The 19,688-nt window shown below is 41.9% G+C and overlaps 1 protein-coding gene across 1 annotated transcript; it reads right to left on the minus strand.

Moving 5' to 3' along the window:
* Positions 1-386: 386 nt before the first annotated feature.
* On the minus strand, positions 387-19,332 carry ISX (intestine specific homeobox). Its single transcript, XM_040415630.1, has 5 exons — positions 19,112-19,332; positions 11,816-11,944; positions 9,161-9,312; positions 4,145-4,261; positions 387-1,904 (listed from the first exon to the last, which is right to left on the minus strand). Exons 1-5 carry the CDS (start codon positions 19,281-19,283, stop codon positions 1,695-1,697), a joined length of 780 nt encoding a protein of 259 aa, XP_040271564.1. The 5' UTR covers positions 19,284-19,332; the 3' UTR covers positions 387-1,694.
* Positions 19,333-19,688: the final 356 nt, after the last annotated feature.

The following is a 19,688-nucleotide window of genomic DNA, read 5'->3' on the forward strand; positions in this document are numbered from 1 at the left end:
TCCTAGGTTCATGTTGTTAGCAGTAATCTAGTCTGTATAGCATAGGGCAGTCTAGTGCCAGAGTCTTCCACATCCACTCAATGTATTTTCCATAGCGAGGAGTTCAGCCTCATTAATGTAAAGCAGGAAAGGATTCTGGGAACAATGAATTGTACAGAACACATACAGAGGTTAATTGACTTGCGGCTTGTAATGATCTTCTGAGTTGATTTAATGTAGCATTCAAAATTGGAAAAGAGGCGACTGAGGTTCCTGGATAAACGGGGGTGAAAGTTTGGGGGATGACTTTACATGAGATCCTTTTATTTGCAAATATCCCAGTGGTCTAAGGTAGTCAATGGCTTAATTCCATTTTCTCTGATTATCTAGGTACTGAACTGGTTAATATCAGCATCCTTGTGGTGTAGAATGGTATGGTGTAGGTTAATGCCCAAATTCATGGTGGTCTACGACAGTACAGGGGTTAGTTCAGGTACCCCTGGTGGTGTAGTGGTATGTGGTGTGGGTTTATACCCAAATTCATGGTGGTCTAGGGCAGATCAGGGCTTAGTTTAGGCATCCCTGGTGGTTTAGGGCAGGGAGGGGGTAAAAATAAATAATCATGGGGGTCAAGAGCAGTGAAGGGGTTAATCAGAGGACTTTGCAGCTGCAGGATTTATTTGTGTTCAGACAGAGAAAAGCGCTTTGGGCACCTACAGTAACGGGAGAAAAAGACTTCTGGTAGCAACAGTTAAAATGTCATACTTCTTAGGGTATTTGAAAATGGGATTTCTAAAATGTATAACTCAATTATGCCCAATATTTTACAGCCCCAGGTCAAAGAAGCCTAGATATAGGGAGTTGTTTGTCTCTGGGCCTATCTGTAACACAGCGAATAGAAAGTGGGCTCCAGTGTACGCTCACTTCACTGACTCACCACCCCACGGTAAGCTCACTACTGTTTGCTCCTTATTTTACTATATGCGCACAACTCTGTGCTCACCAATTCACTGCATGCTCACTACTGCTTTTACACTATTTCATTTCTACTAGTCATCGAAAACCCATAAACTCTATGTACAATTAAATTGTATAATTGTTCTTGATCATTATGTCCTTTATCCACTTGCAGGAGAAGTTGCAGATCTTCTAAATTCAAGAGGCAGAACAATAAAAACTTCCATTTTGCTAACTTAATTTGCAAAAAAAAAACATCAGCAGATGGGATTCCCGATCCCTCGTATCACTTTCGTCTTGGAAATTTGTCTCTGGAAACCTTTTTTTTTGCAAGCTCGTCAACCCGTGGCCTTAATTTTCCACTTTTCAATCGTATAAATCCTTGAAGTCATCAGATTGACTCGTCTTCTAAAGTGGTCCCATGAATCCTAGTTAAATGGACTTCAGTAACATCTGCTTGCACTTTCCACAATTTTCCTGCCCGCATTGAGGGTATAAATAAATGATAAGGTGTTTTAATTATTTCTGTGTGTTTGTCTGCAGTTTTTAAACAACAGATAAATGACGTTTTGTGGTGAAACGTCTCTCATCATCCTCAGGAGAGGAGCAATTAACCGCTTGCTGTTAGTTACCGATATATTTCTTCCCCTGATGAAGTGCAGACCCCATCTGCTGCATATTGTACTGTGCTGCTCATGCCATGTAGCACAAAAAAGACATGTCAAAAGATTCTCCTTGAGCTCAGTCACATCGTGGAGTTAAGTTGGAGTGGCCAGGACACCACTGTAGCTGGTTCTACGAGGAAAGGGAATGTAGTATGGCGCTGACCTCATTGATGTTGGTTGTTGTGAAGTTACAGAGCCCAAGTTGGGCACCAAGGATACTACTGAGTTAAAGTGACCTTGAAAAGGTAAGTAATAGCCACATGTTGATTCATCTTGAGATGTCTTTACATGTAAAGTGAAGTCCTGTGGAATTAGAAGAAATAAATCAGGGAGGGGAGAGGCTTGAAATTTACAAATTTCCAACTTTTTATTGCATTCTAAAAAAAACTATTGCTAAGAACATATTGTTACCTAGCATAAGGACAGCCCCTGCATTGGCTATGGGGAGTGAATATGGGGACTATACGGTTGGGGTCCATAAATTACACTGCGTGCAGAATTATTAGGCAAATTAGTATTTTGACCACATCATCCTCTTTATGCATGTTGTCTTACTCCAAGCTGTATAGGCTCGAAAGCCTACTACCAATTAAGCATATTAGGTGATGTGCATCTCTGTAATGAGAAGGGGTGTGGTCTAATGACATCAACACCCTATATTAGGTATGCATAATTATTAGGCAACTTCCTTTCCTTTGGCAAAATGGGTCAAAAGAAGGACTTGACAGGCTCAGAAAAGTCAAAAATAGTGAGATATCTTGCAGAGGGATGCAGCACTCTTAAAATTGCAAAGCTTCTGAAGCGTGATCATCGAACAATCAAGCGTTTCATTCAAAATAGTCAACAGGGTCGCAAGAAGCGTGTGGAAAAACCAAGGCGCAAAATAACTGCCCATGAACTGAGAAAAGTCAAGCGTGCAGCTGCCAAGATGCCACTTGCCACCAGTTTGGCCATATTTCAGAGCTGCAACATCACTGGAGTGCCCAAAAGCACAAGGTGTGCAATACTCAGAGACATGGCCAAGGTAAGAAAGGCTGAAAGACGACCACCACTGAACAAGACACACAAGCTGAAACGTCAAGACTGGGCCAAGAAATATCTCAAGACTGATTTTTCTAAGGTTTTATGGACTGATGAAATGAGAGTGAGTCTTGATGGGCCAGATGGATGGGCCCGTGACTGGATTGGTAAAGGGCAGAGAGCTCCAGTCCGACTCAGACGCCAGCATGGTGGATGTGGAGTACTGGTTTGGGCTGGTATCATCAAAGATGAGCTTGTGGGGCCTTTTCGGGTTGAGGATGGAGTCAAGCTCAACTCCCAGTCCTACTGCCAGTTTCTGGAAGACACCTTCTTCAAGCAGTGGTACAGGAAGAAGTCTGCATCCTTCAAGAAAAACATGATTTTCATGCAGGACAATGCTCCATCACACGCGTCCAAGTACTCCACAGCGTGGCTGGCAAGAAAGGGTATAAAAGAAGAAAATCTAATGACATGGCCTCCTTGTTCACCTGATCTGAACCCCATTGAGAACCTGTCGTCCATCATCAAATGTGAGATTTACAAGGAGGGAAAACAGTACACCTCTCTGAAAAGTGTCTGGGAGGCTGTGGTTGCTGCTGCACGCAATGTTGATGGTGAACAGATCAAAACACTGACAGAATCCATGGATGGCAGGCTTTTGAGTGTCCTTGCAAAGAAAGGTGGCTATATTGGTCACTGATTTGTTTTTGTTTTGTTTTTGAATGTCAGAAATGTATATTTGTGAATGTTGAGATGTTATATTGGTTTCACTGGTAAAAATAAATAATTGAAATGGGTATATATTAGTTTTTTGTTAAGTTGCCTAATAATTATGCACAGTAATAGTCACCTGCACACACAGATATCCCCCTAAAATAGCTAAAACTAAAAACAAACTAAAAACTACTTCCAAAAATATTCAGCTTTGATATTAATGAGTTTTTTGGGTTCATTGAGAACATGGTTGTTGTTCAATAATAAAATTAATCCTCAAAAATACAACTTGCCTAATAATTCTGCACTCCCTGTAGATTGATCCATTCTTGTTCTTCATGGATGGTGGGTTTTGTTATGAGTCCCCCCCTCTTCATTGTTGCACTAGAATATTCTACAGAGGTTACTGATTTGGTGGTTATAACATTTTTTCTCCTTTGTGGGATAGGTCAGAGTGCAAATAATTTCCAGGCCTTTCCAGTCCCAGAGGAGAGTTGTATGAAAAAAAATGTATTTCTAAAAGGGAAGCCATATTTTTGTTAGTGCTATGTGAACCCCAAACCCCTGTGGCCTGTGGGCTAGACTTATATAAGGAATGCTTAGATTCATTTTTGTACCTCCAGTACAACATATGCAAAGGGCTTCCAATGTTAGGGGACCATGTAGGGGAAGGGGGGGGGGGGGGAATGCAATGTCCCAATGCCCATGATGCACTGCAGCAAAAAAATGCAATGTCTCAGGTTTATGATGCACTGCAGTGAAAATCAAATACAGACATATCAATATATACCGTATGTAAGCCATCTTACCATAGAATCTGCTTTTGGCGCTGGGACCACATTTATTGCAGTAAGGTGCTGGAGGCCTCCAAAATTTCCAAGCTTTTCATATTTCCGCCACTTAGCACGCCGGTTCTGAAACCAAATCTTACAAAATAAAATTATAAATATATATATATTTTTTTTAAGGGGTTCTGCAGTGCTACAGAATTACCTATCCTATCCTCACATCCTTAGAGTAGGTTCCCTTCCAGATTGAGGTCATCTGGCCGTGGTGGATTGGCATAAATTATTTTGATTAAAATATATTTGCTATGTACCTTATATTCATTTTATATTGTGAATATAGTATTAGTCCATTTACTTTTGTAGCTTCAGTCATGGCGACGTTCACCTGCACAATTTTGCAGAAGGTGCTAACTTTTGTCTATCCTCAGGATAGGTCATTAGTATTGTAGCACTGCACAACCCCTTTAACATGCTTCATTATAAACACGCTAGTAATAATACTATTATAGTAGTAATAATAATACAAATTTTTATAAGATAGGGGCAGTTCTGATTACACTACAGTGCCAGACTATTGGTCTTTCCAGATTACTGGTAATAGTAATAGATGAGGGCGATGTGTTTGTAAATTCATTAATATATGAGCACAATAAATGTTTTACATGGAGCACAGAAACCTCAAATGCATCCATAAAAGTAAATGATTAATTCTTCCTCGTAATATAACTTTCAAATATAACTTTCTTGTCTTTGTAACTGTTCATTATGTGAAATTAATTTATTGCCATAATTATTTATCTTCAGTGAAGCCTTTTTCTTTGTTCACTATGACTTTCTTTTGAAGTATCTGGTCAAATGCCATATATTAATAAAAAATATAGGAGTTGCACTAACAGCAGTCACAACCAGCCCCAAACACCCTTGGGGTTCCACCGAGCTGCATAGTTTAGATAAGAAATTGGGGCCCATAGTTAGATGGCTTAATCTCATTATACAAATTAATATATCTTTAATATATAAGATTAATGTAACTAGTTGCATGTAAGAGATAGTCAAGGGTTCCCCCCCTGATACTCAGTAATGTTCTCCAGGCCTTTACTAGGTGACCCCACAAATACACCATTTGCCTTTGGGTCCTCCAAAGCAAGCTGGGTGACTCACAATACAGTGTTTCCAGCCCACCTATTTCCTCAAGATGGGCAAGCCAACTCTGGCCTCCAGTGCACAGACACTAATGGACAAACCCAGGTCTAACAATTACATAGGTCATTTGCAGATATTCAAGGCACCTCACAAAGACCATCTTCTCTCAGCCTCCTGGCACCAAGCTACTCCCTTTTATTAGCTCCTCTCTTACGCTCCCATCAACATTGTGGTACAGGACACCAGCATCATAATGCACATACCTACATTAGCATCAGGCTCTTTCTGGGCCCACACTTACACTGCCAGATTCTCTTGTTAACTGACAACTGGGAAACTGGTGCAATGCGCCAGCCCATGGAGAAGAAAGGCATGGGATTGAGAGAATAGGAGTGGTGACAGAGGCACTGAGGAAGGTTGTAGTCCTCAAGGTGGCAATCCTTCTCCAGCACTCCCCAGGCCAAGCAAGAAGTGATGGGAGGGATGCACCATTTCTTCCCCCTGGGGCACAAACTGGTTGAAGGGCTCCTGTCTGGTAGTGGCTGGGTGCCATTGATGGTGGATGGATAGTGGGGTGCAAGACAGAAAGATAGGGACCGTTGTCAGATGGATCACAAGGTAAATTGTTCCCAAAGGCTGTGTATATTGGGTGGAAGATTTGGGGAATACAATATCTCCTTATGGAGAGTGCCTTAATTGACTTATAGTATATCTGCCCTACATCTGGTAGCATTAGAGGCAGAGCTTGTTAAGAGCCTTTTTGCATACCTTATTCTTGGGTGGAAGATGTAACGGTACCCTCTGAGTCTAGCAAAAAATCTTCCCAAATGACCAAAGGCATGCAATTTTTCATAATCACATGTACTAAAGTCCCCAACTGCGGGGTGTAGTCCAATCCATCTCAGAAGTGTGGAAGGGAGCCTAATGCAATTATAACCCAAACCACAAGCAGTGAAGTCTGCAGCTGTAAACGTGTGTTACCTTCACTGGCTTTCATGTCTACGCACTGTCCCTTTTAATGGTTCTGAACCTTCTGTAGAGGTTCGGTGCTTCTCTCCCTCAGAGGCTGGCTCTTCGTGCAGTTGCTTTTCTGGTAGCTTTTTATCTAACAGGTTCAGTATTTCCCCTGGATAGGAATTCTCCTTCCATTTCAGCTTCAGCTACTCTGTTCAGAAGTTTCCACACACTCACTGATGGCTGCTACACTGGCCTGGATACCAGGGACAACTGTACACAGCTTTTCTCACTAGCAAGAACTACACTCATCTTCTCTCTAGCCTACTTGCCAGCAACTCCCTTACCAGAGGGGAGGGACCAGCCCACCACCCGGCAACCATTTCTAAGGCCTGCTAGTGAACTACTTCCTTCCCATATACACACTTTTGAGATACAAGTGCATAATGAACCATTATTACCACTGAAAGTGCATAGTCGCTTAGTAGCAAACATCTCAGAGAATTTAGCAATTTTAGCAGAAAACCACTGGGTCACTGCACAAGCATTCTCAATACCAGCTCCGGTGGCAGCACATGATGGTGCCACTGAGTAGCACATGCTGAAGATCTTATTATGAGTGTCAAGGCAGCATGAAGTGCCAGGTGGCACTACTGCCTTGGTGCCTCACTGAAGGGAAGAACCCAGTTCTACCTCCCTATTGAGTGGCTGGTGCATCACCACTATAATCTAGCCCCCTTAGAGAAGTATGAGTGGTGCTGCCATGCTGAGACAACTTGTCCCTTGGTTGCCATGAAGTTTGTAATGCTGGCAGGCACATCCCCACACTGAAAAAGAGAAAGTAGGGGCCCAAAATTAAAGCACCGCCCCAGTGCCATGACAGGCAGTGTGGCCTAAAATAGCCCCTGTGGCTGGGAGGTTCCCTTAGACCTAGTATATAGACTGCAAATACAAGGACTTTATATAGTTATAAGGACTGTGACTCTATGTGAGTAATATTACACTTGTTATGCCTCTGTGTAACCGCCATATTGTGTGCCCTTAATAAGAGACACAAGTACTAGGTCTTATTTCAGTGGTCTTCACCCCTCCACTATCTGGACCTGCTTCTTACACACTGGGACATCTGATCCTGTAAATAAACTTAGCCAGGCTGTCTAGATCTGCACCAGATTTACAGACAGACACTTTTTTCTGACTCGATTACCAGCTACTGGTTGGCTTAGTTTGAGACAGAATTTTACTTTGTGGCGAAATTTTGGCACAAAATGTCACATCTTAGGCCTGCTCCATCCTGCAAAGCCACACCCCATTTTTAGGGCTTGGTACCAATGCTTTCTCTAAAGCTAGATGCCAGTGTGATGAAATTGATGTTTGTGTAGACTGCCTCAATGTTTATGGTGAGATTGCGAGAAATGTCTGTCAGCTGAACACCTAATTTTATGAGGAAACGTTTCTTACGCTGGTATTAGGAACAAACCCTGATGGTGTACAATGCGCTAAAATTATTAAGGGGTAATAATTCTGGTGGTTCATCCAGAGTCCAGTGCGGCAGAAAAAAGCAATCTACGCCAGCTAGGTATATGTTGTTAAAGGAGCCCACCTGCAGCCTATCTCCTCCCTCCTAGTTTTTTGTAAAAGTCACGAGGGAGGTAGAAAAAGTCCAAAAGCGACCAATTTTTTTTGACACTGCTTAATGTTGTGATTGTGTTTTATGTAAACTGTGCTTGTAAATCTGTTCTCATAAAGTTGCATAGGAGGGGGAGGTTCTAACAGGCCTCACAGGGCTAACTCCGCTCTACGCTCAGTGTGTGCTCAGTGCAGGAAGAAGAAGGTCAGTGTGTGGTCATGTCTGAGGACAAGCTGAACCTCAGCAGCCATTTTGCAGAGATATAAAAGCTTCATAGTTAGTTCCATGACCAGCCCATAAAAGAGAAAAGATTACAATATCTCCAGGCTACCCAGAGAGGGAATGAGGATATTGACAAAGGAAGGTAACTGTCTTTTTTCAGACTCCAGCCTCCTTTGCATCAGGTGGAGAGATTCAAAGCTACAAGCTACCCATCATATTTAAAGACAAAAAGGCCATTTGTCTGAGTATAGTATTCCTAGAAGAGGATACAGCATTATACAATACAACAGAGATAGTTCATCCCTCCAACCTGAAGAAATAAGAGAGAGAGAAAGACTTATTGTCCAAGAGGACTATGCCTTATGCAACTTCTGGGAACTAATGTGAATCCCTGTGAAAGCTGCCTTTATGTAAATGACTGTTGTATACCTTGATGATCTGTGGAACAGCTTCAGTAAAGTATTGGGAGGTTGTTAAAAGCTCTAGTCTCCCTTATTCTATATTATTATTTTAACTACTACCACCAACATTTGCACCTAATGGTGCTGGCATCACGAACCAGGGGCCCAGTCTCAAAAGCACCTTACACTCATTACCATCAAGGGCATCTCAACTTCCATCTGGCTGGTGTTCCCTGTAACTGAGAGTGCCCCGGAGGATTTTGTGCTGTCTTCCCATTCACTGTACGCCAGCCCAGGGAGGCATCTGCTAACTGTGAGTACATGAACTATTGCACCCATCGGCCCACCGTGAGCCTCACGTGTTTTCCCCTGTGGTTTGGTATGCTACAACTGGAGTATAAGATATGATGTTTCTCAAGATCAGCACAAGTTAAGAACTGCTTCCTACACATATTTAATCATTCCCAACAGGCAAGGCAAAATTAGAATTCCCAACCTTGCCCTACTTTCAGTCTACCACCTATGAACCCTCTAGGGGTGAAGCTATAGGGCTGCAGAGGAAGCAGTTTCATTTGGGTCTTGGTGCCTCAGGAGGCCTAAAGGTGCCTCTGCCACAGAAGAAGAAACCAGTTTTATAAACGGCACACAGTACATGGGAACCTTGCTTAGCTGAAATCATTGGGGTACCTGAACTCGTGTTTCGGGGAGTTTGATCTTTGCGGCCAGCTTGTCTCTTGTCTGAACATCTGGGTAATGTGTCACATGGAATATCCTCTCCAGCTCCTGGATTTGCTCCATGGTAAAAGTGGTTCTAATCCGTCTTTTGTTCTTGCATTCACCTTTATAAAACAAAAAAGAAGTCAGAATTCAAATCAGTATAAATCCCCAGGAGATTGACATACAACAGGATGTAGAGATCTGGTGTTGAACCTACATGTACATGACTGTAAAGAAAAAAATTAAGAAATGTAATCCAAACCTTGTGTCAGGAGTATTTAAGGAGAGTGCTAAACCTGGGGAGAAAATGACCTGTCCTCCCGTGTAAACAAGGATAGGGCTACCTGTGACTGGAGCAGTGTCATATTTAAGAAATGGGATGGGTGGGAGAAAAGTGGGCCACAGCAGCAATGTGTATTTCAGGAGAGGACTTTGTCAATTGTATAGAAGACAGTACACTGTCCAACTCTATGACTATACTATCGATGGCAGTGCTGCTGAGTGTGACTAGAGGGGTGTCAAGATGGAGGCTGTGCAACTTTAAAGTCCCTTCTGCTTAGGGGAAGTTTGTTTCCGTACAGACTCCCTGAGATATCCTCTTAATGACTGCACGTCGCTCCTGATGCCCGCACAGCCACCGCTGCATCTCTCGCGCGGATGAAAACATCTGGTGTCGGGGGAAGGGGAGCCAATAGCAGGCCGTGACTAGAACGAGCCTCCTGAGCGTCACCCGCATTGCTCGTGAGGCTCGTCCCCGTCACTGGTGTTTCTTGATCTGCTCTTCACTCATTTTGGTGACTGTGCTAATGTCTCCTGGCAGCTCCGATCACAGATACCTTGCAGCTTTCACACTCCATCCACTGTTCCTAAAAGCTGTTGCTCTTGGCTGACAGAAACAGGAGGTAGAGGGTTCTACTTACAGCGCTGTCTATAGTAAGCGGCCATACTGAGGACAATGGGGGGCATGCTTATACCAACCATACTGAGGGCAATAGAAATTGACAAGTCAAAGGGTACTATATGGATACATTCAGTAAATGCGCCAGGAGCCTTCTGCCTACCGTGCACCTAACGTTCAAAAGTAATGTGAACACAACTTAGGGACTGTTCACATCTTGCTTTTGTTGTAAGTCAAGCAGATAAGTTTGTAAACAGAAAAACGTATAGAAATGGATGGCTTGACGTACCCATAGACTATAACTGGGCAAACATAGTTCAGAAGTGCATACTTCTGATTAGTTTCCGTTACATTTCTGTATGGTTTTTTTTCAGGACTGAAAAACGTAGTATACCACGTTTTTCTGTCCTGCAAAAAAAAAAAACACAAGAAAAAACGTTTTTTTTTCTTTTACATTGCAGTAAATGGTAGATGGACGTCAATGTAAGACAATACATTTCCATCCGTCAAAAATATCAGTGTTTTCAAAAGTCTCAAATCTTCAAATCTTTTTTTTTACAAAAGAAAGTTTTCACAAAAACCAGACATAACCATATTGAAACATATGCACATCCGTCAAACGTATATGTTAAAAAAGCAGAGATAACTACACAATTGCATACATTTGTGTACATTTTTTTCTCTGGAAAGGGTTAATTGCCTCCGACACCAACCACAATTTTACAACAGATTCGCTACTTATTGGAGGATCTACACCCTGTTGTGGGAACTGTAGTAAATACTGTGAATGTGCACCTCTTTGGTTAACTTAAAGTGTTGTCTGGATTAAACAGAGAGAGACTATATAGCCTTTCTCAGATACAAGCTTGGAAACATTGTGTATGTGTATTTGGAGAGACTGACGTATTTACCAGGGAGTCCTGCCTTGCACCCATCTACCTAACAACAAGGGCACTCCATCTGACCCCAGACAGAAGCCCCAATAACAGGGTGTGCCCGGAGGACAGGAAGAGTGTGCATTCCACTTACGGCATGGCCCCAGGGAGCGTTGGAGTGAGGGCAGCAACCGTGAACCACTACAATTTCTATCACTGCAACAACTACAACTCCCATCTTTCTCCTGGCTCTTCCCCTAGCGGTCTCTGCATCAGCAGGAAACATGGTTTGACGGTATTGTACCTAACTGGAAATATGGAAGTGAAGACATCAATTGGAAATTCTATTATTGCCACACACTAGACTAGAGACTTAAAAAGGCTGTAAAGGGTAATAAAACATGGGTGCTTTCTTCCAAAAACTGCACCATACCTGTCTGAGGGTTGTATGTGGTATAAAGGCTCAGCTCCATTGACTTCAATGAAAATGAACAACAATAGCATACACAAGACACTGACAGATGTGCATGTATTCTAGATCCCCCCCACCACAGCCTGCTCGCGGCTCACCAAGCACAGCACTGTGCATTGTATAGCGGCTGTGCTTGGTGTCACAGCTCAGCCCTATTCACTTCATTGGGCGAGAAGCATGACATCACATGGCCAAGGCAAAGGTGCGAAAAAGTGCTACTGCGACTGCCAGTTCCTTCTCAAACAGCTGATCGGTGGGTGTTCCAGGTGTCGGACCCCACCCTATCCGGAGTATAGGTCATCAGTATAAAAGTCTCAGAAACCCCTTTAATAAATGTCTCCCAGTATGTTTTCTTAAATATACATATTAAAGCAACTTACTTTTGGGGCTAACTTGCATAGAATCACTCATTTCATCATCACCCTCTTGATGCGAAATAGACGAAGAAAACTTTTCACAGCTAGTATCCAAATGAGAACTTGAATTTTGTTGGGATATCAAATCTGAACCTAAATAAGTAAATCGGTATTAGATTTTTCACAAAAAGTCACCTGGAATGATGTATGAAACTGGACACAACCACAGACAGTGATTCTGATCACATAAAGATCCTCCTGACAGCTCAGATCCATATTCTAGCTCGTAGCAGTATTATACAAGTTAGACAAATGACTAATGTATATAGAGAGCAGTATGACAGCAGTCACATTCTTCTACATAGAGGACAGTTATTATAGTAGCTATTAGAGATGAGAGAATTTCCACTTATGAAATTTGTTCACACTTCATTTGGTGGTAAAAGATGAATTGCGTTACGGATTCCGTTACCATGGACCATAACGCAATTCTATGACGGAATGCATAAGGGAATGCTTTTAGAGGCATTCCGTTATCATGGAAGTCTATGGGCTACAAAACTGATCCATCCTGTTTCCGTTATGCAGGAGAGGACTCCCGTGCATAACAAGAAACGGGATGGATCCGTTTTGCAGCCCATAGACTTCTATTATGACAGAATGAATAACGGAATGCCTCTAAAGGCATTCCGTCATAGAATTGCGTTATGGTCCATGATAAAGCAATTCACCTTTTACCACCAAATGAAGTGTGAACGAATTTTAAAATTTTAAATTCGCTCATCTAGTAGCTATGTTCTTGTACTGTGCATACTAAGAAACAATATTATAGTAGTTAAATTCTTGTACATACAGTAGGAGGCAATATTATACTAGTTATAAAAAGTCAGCTAAAATCATGTATGATACGGGACAATACAGAGTGAGTATATTCTTGTACGTGGTGGGCAGTATTATAGTAGTTTTAATCTTGTACATAGGAAGCAATATTATAGTAGTTATAGTCGTGTACATAGGAAGCAATATTATAGTAGTTTTAATCTTGTATACAGGAAGCAGTATTATAGCAGTTATATTCTTTTACGCAGGAGACAATATTATTGTAGTGATATTTTGTACATATTGGCAGTAATATAGTAGTTATATTCTTGTGCATAGGGAGACAGTATTATAGTAGTTATATTCTTGTACTTATGAGGATAGTATTATAGTAGTTATATTCTTGTGCATAGGGAGACAGTATTATAGTAGTTATATTCTTGTACATAGAGGCAGTATTATAGTAGTTATATTCTTCTACATAGGAGGTAGTATTATAGTATTTATATTCTTGTACATAGGAGTAGTAGTATAGTAGCTATAGTCCTGTACATTGGAGACAGTATTATAGTAGTTGTATTCTTGTACATAGAGGCAGTATTATAGTAGTTATATTCTTCTACATAGGAGGTAGTATTATAGTATTTATATTCTTGTACATAGGAGTAGTAGTATAGTAGCTATAGTCCTGTACATAGGAGACAGTATTATAGTAGTTGTATTCTTGTACATAGAGGCAGTATTATAGTAGTTATAGTCTTGTACATAGTAATAGGAAATATAATATTTTTATTCTTGTGCATAGGGGGCAGTATTATAATTGACATATTCCTGTACATAACAGGTAGTATGATAGCAGTTATATTCTTGTTCATAGAGGGCGGTAAATACACTGTTTGAAATTTTCAAAGAAATATGGAGAAGAGCAGGCAAATATTGGAACTGTACTATCAAGGCCAAAGGGTTCAACACTTAAAATAAGCATACCATCTGTGCAGTATAATAGACACTAGAACAAGGATTTTTGTCACATAATTCACTTGCACATATTAATATAATGATAAATCTTAGGATCTTCCCGCTGTGGGTGAGCTCCATCAGATATTGTGATGAGCCCAGACAATCATAATTCAGAGGCCGATGCTCAGTGTTCTGCTAAAGTCGCTCATAGTGGAAATGTAAAATGTAATAGAAGTCATTAATTCCCCAGATTCTTCTCATTGCTACTTGACAAAATTGTCATTAACATTTTTAGAAAACTGGATAAAAATGACTGCAGCATAATATACCGGGTTTTCCCATGTCATGATTGGCTGAAGAGCCTTTGATGCCTTCCTAATTCTAACTAAGATCTTAGAGAACATACCCTGTGGATTACTGGGCGAGGCTGTTCTCACATCTCCAGTGAACATTTCCAGCAGGCTGTTTCAGCAGATAACAGCCTGCTGATGTTCACCGGAATCGGTATTGCTGGATCCAACAGATCACCGCCAGATCCCCATTGATTATAATGGCGGTGATCCAGCTGCTTTCCGACATAAATGCCGTGTTTCGGTTCGGACACAAGCCGCCACATGCTGCGTTTTTTTGGTTCGGCTGACAGCCGGCATTTTTACCGGATCAGGCAGCTGGATCTGCTGGGTGGAGATGTGAATGAGGCCTTAGGTCATATTTGACTTAGGTACTGCTCCCTTTCCCGATGCTCTTGGTCCCCTCCTGTCCAGTAAAAGAGGAAAAGGCAATGTGTTGCCCTTCAAATGACAGTGACACAACATGCCAAATGATGTTCCAAATATAACAAGCAATGTGTGTCGTTTAATAAATTAGGTGCACAGTACGAAAACACAGACTACAGGAAAACTGAATTCAAATATTATCGTCATGATTCTGAAACATGTCTGGAAAAAATGCCTTTATAAAATGTTACAATAAAGAAATACAAAAAAAAAAGCCACAGCTTAAGGCCTCATGCATATGGCCGTTGTTTTGGTCCGCATCCGAGCCGCCATTTTGGCGGCTTGGATGCGGACCCATTCACTTTAATGGGGCCGCAAAAGATGCGGACAGCACTCCGTGTGCTGTCCGCATCCGTTGCTCCGTTCCGTGGCCCCGCCAAAAAAATATAACATGTCCTATTCTTGTCCGCGCTTTACAGACAAGAATAGGCAGTTATATGTAAAGACTGCGGAACGCGCACGGACGCCATCCGTGTTTTGCGGATCCGCTATTTGCGGACCGCAAAACACACCACGGTCGTGTGCATGCGGCCTAAAACGTAGAAATGTAGAAATCCAACAAACGCCTACAAAAAAAATTGTGTGTAAGAAGCCTAGAGGCAGCACAGCAGGCCAAAAGTTACCATACAGTCTATAGTCAGGGATATCACCAAGCTTTGGTGGTCCAATTCCCACTGGCACCTCTCACTGCTTACTTAGGAGTGCGTTAGGTGTGTCCTTCACACGCTACTGCCACGAGCAGCTCCAAGCAACCTCCTTATATAACGTTGTCCCTCTTAACCAGGCTTGCATGTGGCCACACTCAGCATTCTCCCACAGGTGACCACAACCCAGTCAGTACTATGTGCTGTACTATGAGCAATAGTGTAGATACAAATATCACATGCATTGCATTCACAGCATACATGTGTGTATATTCCATCAATAGCCTGCTATCACAGAGCACGTTAGGGCAATATGGAGATTATCACATAGAGCAATGTACAAAGCAGTACATCACACATCATCAGCAAAACATGACAACGGTCAACTATATAGAGTTCAAGGATGCTGTGGTGTGCAACTAGGCAGTGCATAGTGGCTAATAATCCCAAATTTGCAGGGAGTGTCCCTAATCTTCAGAGACGGTCTCTTCAAATTTGGACCAAAAAAAGGCATGTCTTATAGAAGCCAGGGGCGTTCCCAGGGCCAGGTCTAGTTGTCCCTAATTTGCCAACTGCAGAAGTGACAAGTATAGTGGTGCTATGCACTGACAGTGTACACTTGGCTTGGGCTGTCTGTTGTCAATTACACTAGTGTGCTCCATATATAGGGGGGCAACCATAGGTTGGATTCACACATTGGGGGTGATTTAAAAAGCAACAGTTTACACTGGTCTTTGTTTCGCCTTTTCTCAGGCGGAGGATGTGCTTAATTTATGATGCGATTTTTTTACTTCTTTTACGCCCAAAACTGGCGTTAATGTAATCAGTAAGTTGGGGCATATGGTGTGGCCCTTGTCCGGCCCTCAACACACCCCTGCCACTCTCTTGCCACTACCCAATGGCAAGGACGGTGTAAAAACACCCATGTGACAAAATATTGTCATACAGACATTTAAAAAGTTGCAACTTCCTTTGCCGCACTTTGTAAATGAACCCCCATTTGGTTTTTGTGCTTAAAACTCCAGATGTTAGCTGAAAATTTATGGGAATCTTGAAATGTAGGACACAAGTATTTTTAGTTAGTGGCTTTTTTTTTCAATTTAGGTTCATTTTTGTGTCTATGTTTCTTTTTTTTTAACACATTGAAGCATTTGCGTTTTCTAAAGGCATTTTTCCATTACCTTTTCCACAGGGGAAAAAAAATGCCTACAAAAGAAAAGTCACTAAAAAATGAAAAAAAAAAAATATTTATCCGATATGCAAAAAACCTACCAAAAAACATGTTTTTATGGCCTTTTTTAGAGGCAAAAAATACCAAAGCAAATGAATGTGTGAAGGGGCCATGGAGTGTACTGCACAGGACACGATACTAAAGTCAGTCGTGACTGCAATCTCTCTTTCATAAATGAAATTCCAGATCTACAGTACATACTGGCACTTGCAGGTTGTGGGAGAGACCAGGTTAAGGGTACAGATCCGAAGAGATATATACGCCATTCAGTGTCTGTGGAAAACACCTACATGAATGTTGCCTTTGTTTTATCACTTGGACGCTCTTGTAAAAAGTACGTGTTATTAATATAAAAAAAGTAATAAAAGTGCCGACAAATGCATCATTTAGTAAGACGCAGTGAAGATTACATTACATTACAGATGGAGTTTAAAGGAACTTTAAGTGACTCGCTGAGGGTAAATGGAGATGTGAAGTTCACCCTCTGAAGTTTTTAATGGATTCGCCATAAAACTTTGTTAAAGGGCAACTAGCATGAAGAATCACATCACACAGTTTAGTCTGCGGTGTAAATGTTGTCACAGCGATTTAATGCATGACATTTCCACTCTGCAGGCGAGCAGATTCAGAAGAATACAACATTCTGGGATACAGCAGTATTACAAGATCTGCACAGCCCTCTGCTGAAATAGGCCTCCTGCACACGACAGTATTTTTTCACGGTCCGCAAAACGGTCCGTTGGTCCGTGATCCGTGACCGTTTTTTCGTCCGTGGGTCTTCCTTGATTTTTGGAGGATCCACGGACATGAAAAAAAAGTCGTTTTGGTGTCCGCCTGGCCGTGCGGAGCCAAACGTATCCGTCCTGAATTACAATGCAAGTCAATGGGCACGGATCCTTTTGACGTTGACACAATATGGTGCAATTTCAAACGGATCCGTCCCCCATTGACTTTCAATGTAAAGTCAGGAGTTAATATACCATAGGATCGGAGTTTTCTCCGATCCGATGGTATATTTTAACTTGAAGCGTCCCCATCACCATGGGAACGCCTCTATGTTAGAATATACCATCGGATTTGAGTTACATCGTGAAACTCAGATCCGACAGTATATTCTAACACAAAGGCGTTCCCATAGTGATGGGGACGCTTCTAGTTAGAATATACTACAAACTGTGTACATGACTGTCCCCTGCTGCCTGGCCGCACACTGGCCACCAATGATAATACAATAGAGGGGGGGAGGGGGGCCGACGGAGGCCGCACACTGGCCACCAATGATATTACAATAGGGGGGGGGGGGGCGGGGGAGGCCACACACTGGCCACCAATGATATTACAATAGGGGGGGGGGGCGGGGGGGCCGCACACTGGCCACCAATGATATTCAAACATATCATAGCCCCTGATCTCTTATAGGGGGCTATGATATGCACAATTAACCATTCATTTCAATAGATCCGCAATTAAAAACGGAAGGTACTCCGTATGCCTTCCGTTTCCAAATTTCAGTTTTTCCGTTACGTTCAAAGATAGAACATGTCCTATTATTGTCCGCATAACAGACAAGGATAGTACTGTTCTATCAGGGGCCAGCAGTTTTGTTCTGCAAAAATGGAATGCACATGGAAGTCATCCGTATTTTTTGCGGGTCCGTGTGCAAGACGCCTAAAACTGATAGGCTGTCTTTTAGGGCTCATGCACACCGTGTGCGCTCCATTTCACGGATGCAGACACATTCACTTGATGCTTCCGCATCGTAAAAGAATAGAACATTTTCTACTTTTTTGCAGTGTGGGCTGAATCTTCAAGTGAATGGGTCTGTATCCTCAAACAGCAGGCACGCAACTGGTGTCCGTGCATTGCGGACCGCTGGTTGTGATCCGCAGTATGGGTACGGGGCACACATGTTCGTGTGCATGAGCTCTTAGACTGTGCCTTCGCCATATGGCAGGCCTGGAGGCCTTAGTTAGACTTCCAGTGATCCTTATTGGCTCCCACCATATGTCTAACCGCCTAGATCTATCAACTGCAACATCTAGAGGGGCTAAACTACTAGGATTGGAATTTTCTCCAATCCTGCCCATTACAGAGAGAGCCCAGCCTTCCATCACAGAAGAGTTCTTGTGCCCTTGCGGACACCATAATGTTACTGTATGATGAAGGTTTATTACAAGTCAATACTCGAAGTATAGTTAGGTCATTGTGGCTTAACGGGTTAAGGGCATGACGGTTATTACACAGAAAATGTAGATTATACTATCAGTTACATTGGACTACATTATCTGCACACAAAACTGTAAAGTCAATTTGAGCCCTACATGTTCTAGGATAGCTATTAAGTAATTCATAAGGTTAGTTTAAAGTCAGGAACCACATACATATTTGTAGGATGTTTGATCTACTGCATACCTCCTAAGTGTCCCTACTTTTGAGTTATTTTTTCCTGTCCCTTTTAGGTCCTTAAAGGTCGCTGCTTTAGAACCGATAAATAGATTTGCTTTAATAAACTGGCTATATTGCTCCAAAAATAATTTATTTTTTGTCCAAAAACTTGGGAGGGATGCTATTGTTAGGTGCAGAACATGTAACTGGACGCTCCTGGTTCCTGAATGTAACATCTATAATTGGGCCCCCCTTACCATGTGCTACTTATAATAATAATGTCTTATGTGACACGGGGACATTTTAGCCGATTAAGCTGTTTTCTTATGTTGACCATAATGAACAGTGATACGGCATGTACGGCCACTTCTGCAACAGGTAGAAAACAGAGTATCCCTTTTTTGGGATCAATGGTTGGCCCTCCACCAATTGGACTTTTTTTTTTTAACATATGCTATCTATTGTAAGAAATATCTTCCAAATGTTATAGCATATACACACTTACCGACATTCTGGATAACAGGCGATTTGGAATCTTGAGGAACCTTCTTTGAGGAATATTCCAGGTGTATATTTTCCTTAGAAGCAGAACAAGGTTTCTTCAATATCTCCTCAATGGAATAAGATAAATATGGTTTTGGAGAGGTCTTGCAGTGCATCATAGGATTAAGATCCATACTTTGTAAATGGACGGAGGTAGGTCCTATAACAACTGAACACCTGGTCTGTATAGTTTGGTTTATAAGAATCCTATGGAGTAACACAGTAGACACTCAACTTCCAGTGGCTGCAGCTAGAGGCACCTAATATGTAAACCTCACTAGTATCTCTCAAGACATAGTCCAACCACAACTTAACCAATGTCAATAGTGCTACTCATACAGGTAACATCTGTGTGGAAGGAACACGCCCAACTCATCCAGAATAATGACATGAGTGACTCATGAAGTCTGCAATTCGTTGAGGAGCACTAAATAGTCATCCTGGGTTACAGTATAGCCATATTAAGATAACATTATATACAATTTCCACTTATTGGCTGTCATCCATTGGTTATATATTACTGCATCCACAGTTCATGA

This window comes from Bufo bufo, chromosome 1, assembly GCF_905171765.1.
Source record: "Bufo bufo chromosome 1, aBufBuf1.1, whole genome shotgun sequence".
Lineage (NCBI taxonomy): Eukaryota > Metazoa > Chordata > Amphibia > Anura > Bufonidae > Bufo > Bufo bufo.

Coding starts and splice junctions, on each gene's coding strand:
- ISX (XM_040415630.1), bottom strand. CDS start 19,283: ATGGATCTTAATCCTATGATGCACTGCAAGACCTCTCCAAAACCATAT. Junction 11,945..19,111: donor GCCTGTTATCCAGAATGTCG/GTAAGTGTGTAT, acceptor TTACTTATTTAG/GTTCAGATTTGATATCCCAA. Junction 9,313..11,815: donor TATGCAAGTTAGCCCCAAAA/GTAAGTTGCTTT, acceptor TGTTTTATAAAG/GTGAATGCAAGAACAAAAGA.